Source organism: Carcharhinus amblyrhynchos, unplaced genomic scaffold (assembly GCF_965287045.1).
Source record: "Carcharhinus amblyrhynchos unplaced genomic scaffold, sCarAmb.v2.hapA chromosome_1496, whole genome shotgun sequence".
Classification (NCBI taxonomy): Eukaryota; Metazoa; Chordata; class Chondrichthyes; order Carcharhiniformes; family Carcharhinidae; genus Carcharhinus; species Carcharhinus amblyrhynchos.
Genome location: NW_027651236.1, coordinates 3,891 through 13,453, shown reverse-complemented (window position 1 = coordinate 13,453; position 9,563 = coordinate 3,891). Strand labels below are relative to the sequence as shown.

The 9,563-nt window shown below is 57.2% G+C and overlaps 1 protein-coding gene across 1 annotated transcript; it reads right to left on the bottom strand.

Annotated features, from left to right (window-relative positions):
- Positions 1 to 6,081: 6,081 nt before the first annotated feature.
- LOC145340839 (chromobox protein homolog 5-like) lies at positions 6,082 to 8,867 on the bottom strand (the record flags this gene model as incomplete). The annotated part of the gene is made up of 3 exons (XM_080185290.1): positions 6,082 to 6,238; positions 7,304 to 7,401; positions 8,684 to 8,867. Coding segments are annotated over 3 exons (433 nt in total), but the record flags the coding sequence as incomplete, so codon positions are not given.
- Positions 8,868 to 9,563: the final 696 nt, after the last annotated feature.

The following is a 9,563-nucleotide window of genomic DNA, read 5'->3' as shown; positions in this document are numbered from 1 at the left end:
GCGTCTGCATGGTCTCCCCAGTGTACCGTGCCTCAGGACATCCCTTCCTGCAGCGTATCAGGTAGACAACCTCGGCCGAGTCACAAGAGTATGAGCCGTGTACCTGGTGGATGGTGTTCTCACGGGAGATGACGGCATCCGTGTCGATGATCTGGCGTGTCTTGCAGAGGTTGCTGTGTCAGCCTTCAGGAGAACAGTGCCACACAATCCTGCCACAGCAACCTCTGCAAGAGTGTGTGGCTTTATATGCCCTGTTTGTGATCAGAACTCCCCACTGACCCGACGGAAGGACAGTCCACTCCGAAAGCTAGTGGACTTTTGCTACCATGTAAACCTGTTGGACTTTAACCCTGGTGTTCTGAGACTTCTTACTGTGTTTACCCCAGTCCAATGCCGGCATCTCCGCATCACGGCTACCAGAGCAGGTTAGAGGCTGGGGATCCCACCAACGCCTCTACTTTCTCAGGAGACTAGGGAAATTTGGCGTGTCCGCTACGGACTCTCACCAACTTTTACAGATGCCCCCCCCCTCCCCATAGAAAGGATCCTTTCCGGGTGTATCCCAGCTTGGTCTGGGCTCCTGCTCTGACCAAGACCGCAAGGAACTACAAAGGGTTGTGTGTGTGTGTGTGTGTGTGTGTGTGTGTGTGTGTGTGTGTGTGAACGTAGCCCAGTCCCATCACGCAAACCAGCCTCCCATCCATTGACTCCGTCTACACTTCCCGCTGCCTCGGTGGGGGGAAAAGCAGCCAGCATAATCAAGGACCCCCCTCCCCCGGACATTCTCTCTTCCACCTTCTTCCGTCGGGGAAAAAAGGTACAAAATTCTGAGGTCCCGTACCGACCGACTCAAGAACAGCTTCTTCCCTGCTGCTGTCAGACTTTTGAATGGACCCACCTCGCGTTAAGCTGATCTTTCTCTACACCCTCGCTGTGACTGTAACACTACACTCTGCACCCTCTCTCCTTTCCTTCTCTATGAACGGTATGCTTTCTCTGTACAGCGCGCGAGAAACAATACTTTTCACTGTGTCCCCGATACACGTGACAATAATGAATCAAATCTAATCTTTTCACTGTGTCTGGACACACGTGACAATAATAAATCAAGTCAAACAAACGCCCCCCCCCACCACCACCACCCTGTCCCGCAGGCAATAAGCAAGACCAAGAGCACAGTGATGTATTGTAAAGTAGGTTCTTTTTTTAAGATAATAACATACACAATGTGGGAACACGATGAAATCTGTAGAAAAAAAAAATCAAAAAAAAACAGCTACAGTTTTTGTCTGTAAAATTCCTATAGAAATACTCAAAGTTTAAAACCTCGTACACATGCACAGACAGAGACAGAGAGAGAGAGAGATAACGCGGAAGGGATCGAGTCATTACTGTACAAATGTCTGCGAAATTTCAGGACAGGGGTGCGGGAGGAGGGGAGGGGGTGGGGGAGGCGCGGTTAGTAGAGAGAGAGAGAGACGTGCAACCCCCCCCCCCCCCCACTGACTCACGCCCCCTCCACCCCCAAAACACAAGGTGAGATGGGGGAAGGGGTGGTGAGATGGGGGAAGGGGTGGTGAGATGGGGAAAGGGGTGGTGAGATGGGGAAAGGGGTGGTGAGACGGAGGAAGGGGAAAAGAATGGTGAGGAGGGGGCTGTGGTTTGGTCTCGTGATCGGCTCCCAACAATTCCACCCCCCCCCCCTCCACCCCTTCCCGACCCCCGTGCGTGCGCACACTCACGAGAGAGAGAAAGAGATCTCTGTCCCCACCCCTCGCTCTCCCTGCACCCGAAAATAATGATTGAACTGTCCGTAGCGTCCACGGACTCGCGCTCTCACTCGCTCGCTCAAACACGCGTGCGTACACGTACGCTCGCGCACAAGTACGGAGACGCAGACTCACATACACACAGGTGCGCACGTACACACACAGGTGCGCACGTACAGAGACGCAAACTCGCACGCAAACACAGGTGCGCGCACATTCACACGCACACACAGGTTGTATATACACAGGCGCGCGCTCGCACACGCACTCACATTCACGTAGACAGGCGTGCACATTTGTACACACACACAGACGATGCACACGCATACATACAGACACACGTATGCTCTCAGACACACACACACACACACAGAGACAGACAACCCATCATTTCAAATGATTATCTTGTTTCTAACACTGTCTTGGGAATTTTGGGGCGGGGGGGGGGGGGGGGGGGGTGCGGGGGCTGGGGTGACAGGAGGGACGGTAACCAGAGGGTGGGGTGGGGGTCACAGATTGAAGAGAATCAGAGAGTGGATGCGGGGGGGGGGGGGGGGGGTTGGAGATGAGGGAGAATTTTATTCTGGAAAGGCAGTGAGTTGTTGTGATCTGGGAGGCGCTGCCCGTAAAGGACGGAGGAAGATGATTCAATAGGAAACCGCCCCCCCCCCCCCAAAAAAAAAAGAGGGGTGGGGGAGAAATCGGATAAATACTGCAAGTTCTGAATAGCTTCCTCCTGCCCTGGGAGGGCCCCTGTATGTAACACTCGGACATCTCCTATCCCCCCACCCCACCACGGGAACGCGACTGCCTGACTCTGTTCCGGACGGTTCCGAAATTGAAATATCCAGGATGTAAATTGTTGGATAAAACCAGCTCCGGGGAGGGCGGGGACCAGGAATTCCAGCAGCCCGCACCCCTCCCTCAACCCCGCCTTCACTCACGCTGCCCCAGTTATTGTCCGCAGTTAAAGGGACACTGTGGCCAGCTGACAGGATGGGAGTTCCCACCAGGCGGAGGTGTGTAAAGGCCAGTCTGTCTGTCGCCCGTTTTTTTAAAAAAAATGCACCTTACATTACAGAGGGCGCGCTCCCTCAGCACTGACCCTCCCCACACAGTGCGGCGCTCCCTCAGCACTGACCCTCCCCACACACAGTGCGGCGCTCCCTCAGCACTGACCCTCCCCACACACAGTGCGACGCTCCCTCAGCACTGACCCTCCCCACACACAGTGCGGCGCTCCCTCAGCACTGACCCTCCCCACACACAGTGCGGCGCTCCCTCAGCACCGACCCTCCCCACACACAGTGCGGCGCTCCCTCAGCACTGACCCTCCCCACACACAGTGCGACGCTCCCTCAGCACCGACCCTCCCCCACACAGTGCGGCGCTCCCTCAGCACTGACCCTCCCCACACAGTGCGGCGCTCCCTCAGCACTGACCCTCCCCACACAGTGTGGCGCTCCCTCAGCACTGACCCTCCCCCACACACTCGAGGACTCATGCAGTCACTCACGCACTCTCCCTCATTTATTCAAACATACAAGATCTCGAGGGGCTTGACAGGGTAGATGGTGAGATGTTTTGACTGGTGGGGGGATTCTCATAGCTCTGTCCCCGCATTCAAGGTGAAATTAATACTGAGATGCGTAGGAATCTGATTTTGCAGAGCCTGGGGGGGGCGGGGGGGGTGGAATCTCTGACCCAAAGGGCTGGATCGTTGAAAGTATTTAAGCTGGAGGGGGATAAATACTTGGTTGATTGAGGAACAGAGGGCCCTGGGGAAGGGGGCGGACTGGAGGCCGGTGTGGGTCAGTTGTGTGATCAGAGTGAATGACGGGGCAGATTTTGGACAACCTGGTTCCTGCTCCTCTTTGTGCTCGAGTGGAACCGGGCCCTCACTCTCACACTCCCCCCACCCCCTCACACATTCTCACTCTTGCAGACCCACACACCGACCCACCCAGCGCGGACACCTCTCTCTGCGTACCCCCCCCCCCGTCACCCAGCGCGGGCACCTCTCTCTGCGCCAGCACCCCCCACCCAGTGCGGACACCTCTCTCTGCGTCCCCCCCCCCCCCCCCCCCCCCCCCGGCACCCAGCGTGGGCACCTCTCTCTCCGCGCCAGCTCCCCCACCCAGCGTGGGCACCTCTCTCTGCGTTCCCCCCCCCCCGTCACCCAGCGGTGGGCACCTCTCTCTCTGCCCCAGCCCCCCCACCCAACGTGGGCACCTCTGTGCCCCAGCCCTCCCACCCAGCGTGGGCACCTCTCTCTCTGCCCCAGCCCTCCCACCCAGCGTGGGCACCTCTCTCTCTGCCCCAGCCCTCCAACCCAGCGTGGGCACCTGTCTCTGTGCGCCAGCCCTCCCACCCAGCGTGCAGAGGCCAAGGGAGGGGTTAATTGCAATTTGATTAAGAGCTGCACTTTATACCACCCCACCCCTCGACCTGCAGAAGACAGAGAGAGAGAGAGACTGAATGGGATTGGGGGCGGGTTGGCTGGGGGGGGGGGGGGGGGGTGGGGGGGAGTGTGGCAGAGAGTGGGTGAGAGAGACAGAAAATGGACAGAATGGGATGGGAGGGGCAGAGAGAGAGAGGACGGACGGAATGGGAAGGAGGATATAGAGAGAGAGACTGAGGGAGGGAATGAGGAGGGGCAGAGAAAGGGAGCATGGGGGGGGGGGTGGGAGAGAGAGAGAGATGGAAAGTGTGATAGGGCAGATAGAAGGGGAGGGAGAGAGAGAGAGAGAGACTGAATGGGAAGGGACAGAGAAGGGGGGGATGACAAATGAGAGGGGGAAGGGGAGAGAGGGAGCGAGGGAGGGGAAGACAGATAGAATGGAGAGGGGCAGAGTGAGGGAGAGAAAGAGAGAGACTGAGAATGGCGAGGGCAGACAGAGACAGAGAGAGACAAATGCAAAGGGTGGGTGGGTGGGGGGGGGGGCGCAGAGAGAGGGAGAGGAGGGGGGAGGGGGAATGGGAATAGAGAGAGGGAGCGAGAACGAGAAGCAGAAGGGAAAGAACGAGGGAGCCTATTCCCTCGCTCCCTCCTCTGCCCTGTCACAATCCAGGGAACGACACGGGACTCTGTAACGAGAGAGGGAGAATCGGAATGGGACGGGAGATGTGGATAGGGAAGGGGGGAGAGAGAGAGAGAGAGAGAGACGCGGTCTGTTCGTTCTCTCGCTCCCTCCTCCGTCGTGTTACAATCTGGGGAACAACGCAGGATCCCATAACGAAAGAGAGAGAGACAGACAGACAGAGAGAGAAAAAAAAAGAGAGAGCGCGCGCGCGCGAGAGAGAGAGAGAGAGAGAGAGAGAGGACTATAAACAGTTATAATATATAACATGGTTCAGTTCAGTTTCAGTTCCAACTCCTTAGCCCCGACTCACAAGAGGCAGGCGAAAATATGTCTGCGGTACACATGATTGAAACGAGTCAAACAAAACACCAGAATAAAACCGCTGGGTTTCAGACCGACGGGGGAGGGGAGGGGGAGAAAGACAGATCCGAATCTCCCCGGGGATGGGGCCCGCACCATTCCCTCCCCACCACCAACAGTCGCGAGCGTCTGTCGATGCGGGGAGACCCCGGCCCGAGGCAGGGAGGGAGGGAGGGAGGGAGGGAGGGAGGTGGGTTACGTTAGCACGTTTAAAAAATAAAATATGCGTTGTAGACGGCTAGTGTCGACGCTGGGCGGGGCGGGGGTGCGGGGGGGGAGGTCTTGGTCGCTGATATAAAACACAGATGGAATGGCAGGCTCGGGGGGGGGGGGGGGGCAAGTGCGGGTTTGGTCTGTAAAAAGTATAAATGTGGCAGTGGGTCAGGGTTGGGTGGGGGGGGGGGGGGGGAGAAAAAAAAAAGAGGGGGTAGTGTGTGCAGCAGAGAGGGTGGTCACACAATGGAACCCCCCCCCCACACACGCTCTCACCACAGCGATACACCCACACCAACCCCCCCCCCCTCCCCTCCCCGGTCCGGAACTCGGCTGAGAGGCAGAAGCAGAGGGCCGGAGGGAATCACCTTTGCCCTGGCACGGTGTGGATCACCGATTTGGGGGGGGGGGAGAGAGAGAGAGAGAGAGAATCTACCCCTGTAACGAGCCAGGATTAGGGAAGAGTCAGTGGATATTCTGGGAGTGAGGACAGGAACCTGTCCCTGTTGCTGCGAGCAGCTGCGACACGTTTCAATGTCTTTGTCTGTCGGACCAAGATGATTCCGGACGCCTGCTTCTCCTCCTCCCCCGCCCCCCCCCCCGAGGAGCGGAGGCCGGACCCTCGGCCCGCACCCGCCCCCGCCCCCACCCCCGCCCGGTTTCTAGCTGGCCTCCGTCTCCTCGCGCCGTTCCTCGTCCTCCGCTGGGTAGGCGTGCCACGTCAGGCGCTCCTCGTAGAAGGCAATGACAATCTGCGGGCACTTAACGTTGGCTTCCTTGGCGAGGACCAGATCAGCTTCGTCGGAGTCTTTCCTGAGAGAGGGGCGGGGAGAGAGGGAGACAGACAGACAGAGGGGGGCAGAGAGAGGGAGAGAGACAGGGAGAGGGGGGCAGAGAGAGACAGAGAGAGGGAGGATAGGCAGAGAGAGACACACAGACAGAGAGGGGCAGAGAGAGAGACAGAGGGAGAGAGACAGAGAGAGAGAGAGAGAGGGGCAGAGAGAGACAGACAGAAGGAGAGAGAGAGAGACAGAGAGGGGCAGAAAGAGAGGGAGACACAGAGAGAAGTAGGGGCAGGCAAAGAGAGAACGAATAGATTTAATGGGCTGAAGCACCTTTAAGTTGTTAAGCTCAATGTCTCTAGCAAAATAACATTCCGTTCTTTTGTTCTCCCTGGTGAGATAATTTTCCCACATTATACTTTATTTGCCATCCCACTTACTTATGGGTGACACAGTGGGTCAGCGCCGCTGCCTCACAGCGCCAGGGACCCAGGTTCGATTCCCCGGGGGGCACGGTGACACAGTGGGTTAGCGCTGCTGCCTCACGGCGCCAGGGACCCGGGTTCGATTCCCCGGCAGCACGGCGACACAGTGGGTTAGCGCTGCTGCCTCACAGCGCCAGGGACCCGGGTTCGATTCCCCGGCAGCACGGTGACACAGTGGGTTAGCGCTGCTGCCTCACAGCGCCAGGGACCCGGGTTCGATTCCCCGGCAGCACGGTGACACAGTGGGTTAGCGCTGCTGCCTCACGGCGCCAGGGACCCGGGTTCGATTCCCCGGCAGCACGGTGACACAGTGGGTTAGCGCCGCTGCCTCACAGCGCCAGGGACCCGGGTTCGATTCCCCGGGGCTCGGGTCACTGTCTGTGTGGAGTCTGCACATTCTCCCCGTGTCTGCGTGGGTTTCCTCCGGATGCTCCGGTTTCCTCCCACAGTCCGAAAGACGTGCTGGTTAGGGTGGATTGGGCCGTGCTAAATTGTCCATTAGTGTCCAAAGACGGACCAAATGGCCTGTCAGGATTGTACGATTGCTCCCCTTTCCAATATCTCTTTCCGGGCTGTCGGTCTCCCTCTCGCTGCCTGTTTGGAAGGCTCACCATTTCATCAAGAACATCAACTCCCCGCAGGAGTCCGTGGCTCCGATGATCTTCTCTGGCTCGAGCCCCCGCTCGAAGCCCCGAACGCTGTCCTCATCCTGGGGGTGGGGAAGAGAGAGAGAGAGACATGAGGCAAGATTCATTGACACAGACACAGCTCAACTCCCTACACTCGTGTACTGGAGAAGGTGGTGGAGGGAGACAACTTCTCGAACACAGCATCTCCATGTCTGTGTGGGTGTAGGTACACCCACGGCGCTGTTAGGGAGGGAGTTCCAGGATTGTGATTGGACATCAGTCAGTTCCCGTGTGTGTGTGTGTGTGTGTGTGTGTGTGTGGTGTAGGTACACCCACAGCGCTGTTAGGGAGGGAGTTCCAGGATTTTGACCCCAGCTGCAGTGAAGGAACGGCCGATATGTTTACAAGTCAGGGTGTGTGTGTGTGTGTGTGTGTGTGAGAGAGAGAGAGGTCAGGGAGTTTGCAGGCAGTGGAATTTAACCTGGACAAGTGTGAGGTGATGCATTTTGGAGGGTCAGGATTAGGTGAGAAATATACAGTAAATGGCAGAACCCTTCAGAACATTAACATACAGAGGGATCTGGGCGTACAGGTAGGTACACAGGTCACTGAAAGTGGCAACGCAGGTGGAGAAGGTGGTGAAGAAGGCACACGGCATGCTTGCCTTCATCGGCCGGGGGCACTGAGTTTAAAAATTGGAAGTCATGTTGCAGCTTTATAGAACCTTAGTGAGGCCGCACTTGGAATATAGTGTTCAATTCTGGGTCACCCACACTACCAGAAGGATGTGGAGGCTTTCGAGAGGGGACAGAAAAGATTTACCAGGATGTTGCCCCTGGTCTGGAGGGGCATTAGCTGTGAGGGGAGGTTGGAGAAACTTGGTTTGTTCTCACTGGAGCGACGGAGGGTTGAGGGGGGAGACCTGATAGAAGTCTACAAGATTATGAGGGACAGAGTGGATAGTCAGAAGCTTTTTCCCCCCAGGGTGGAAGGGTCAACTACTTGGGGGGGGGGCACAGGTTTAAGGTGCGAGGGGCAAGGTTTAAAGGAGATGTACGAGGCAGATTTTTTTACACAGAGGGGGGTGGGTGCCTGGAACTCGCTGCCGGGGGGAGGGAGTGGAAGCGGATACGATAGTGAGTTTTAAGGGGCGTCTGGACAAATCCATGAATAGGATGGGAATAGAGGGATAGGGTCCCCGGAAGGGTAGGGGGGTTTAATTCAGGAGGGGCAGTATGGTGGGTGCAGGAGGGGCCGAATGGCCTGTTCCTGAGCTGGAATTCTCTTTGTTCTTTGACAAGCTGGGCGAGGCACACTGGGCCTGGTCGGAGACGCCGGTGTCCCACGGAGACGGGGACCTACCTCTTTCTTTCTCTTGGCCTTGGAGTCCTCGTTGCCATTGACGATGGAGGATCTCCGCTTGACGGTCTCGGCCCTGTCCTTGGAGCTGGCCCCGTTCTCCTTGTCCTTGTTGTAAGTCTTCAGGAACTCGCCAATCAGCTCCGGGCAGTCCAAGTTCTTCTCCGGCTCCCAGGTGTTGTCGGCTCTGGGAGGACACGGAAGGGGGAAGAGGGAGGGAGAAGAGAGCACGGTAACACCAATAAACTACAAGGGGGTGGGGGAAGGAGAGCGCGTGAGAGAGACACGGGGGGATTAAAAAAAACAAAGCGCGCGAGAGAGATGGGGGGGGAAAAAAAGAGAGAGAGACGAGGGGGAAAAAGAGAGCGAGAGAGAGAGAGAGACGAGGGGGAAAAAGAGAGCGAGAGAGAGAGAGAGACGAGGGGGAAAAAGAGAGCGAGAGAGAGAGAGAGACGAGGGGGAAAAAGAGAGCGAGAGAGAGAGAGAGACGAGGGGGAAAAAGAGAGCGAGAGAGAGAGAGAGACGAGGGGGAAAAAGAGAGCGAGAGAGAGAGAGAGACGAGGGGGAAAAAGAGAGCGAGAGAGAGAGAGAGACGAGGGGGAAAAAGAGAGCGAGAGAGAGAGAGAGACGAGGGGGAAAAAGAGAGCGAGAGAGAGAGAGAGACGAGGGGGAAAAAGAGAGCGAGAGAGAGAGAGAGACGAGGGGGAAAAAGAGAGCGAGAGAGAGAGAGAGACGAGGGGGAAAAAGAGAGCGAGAGAGAGAGAGAGACGAGGGGGAAAAAGAGAGCGAGAGAGAGACGAGGGGGAAAAGAGAGCGAGAGAGAGACGAGGGGGAAAAGAGAGCGAGAGAGAGACGAGGGGGAAAAGAGAGCGAGAGAGAGACG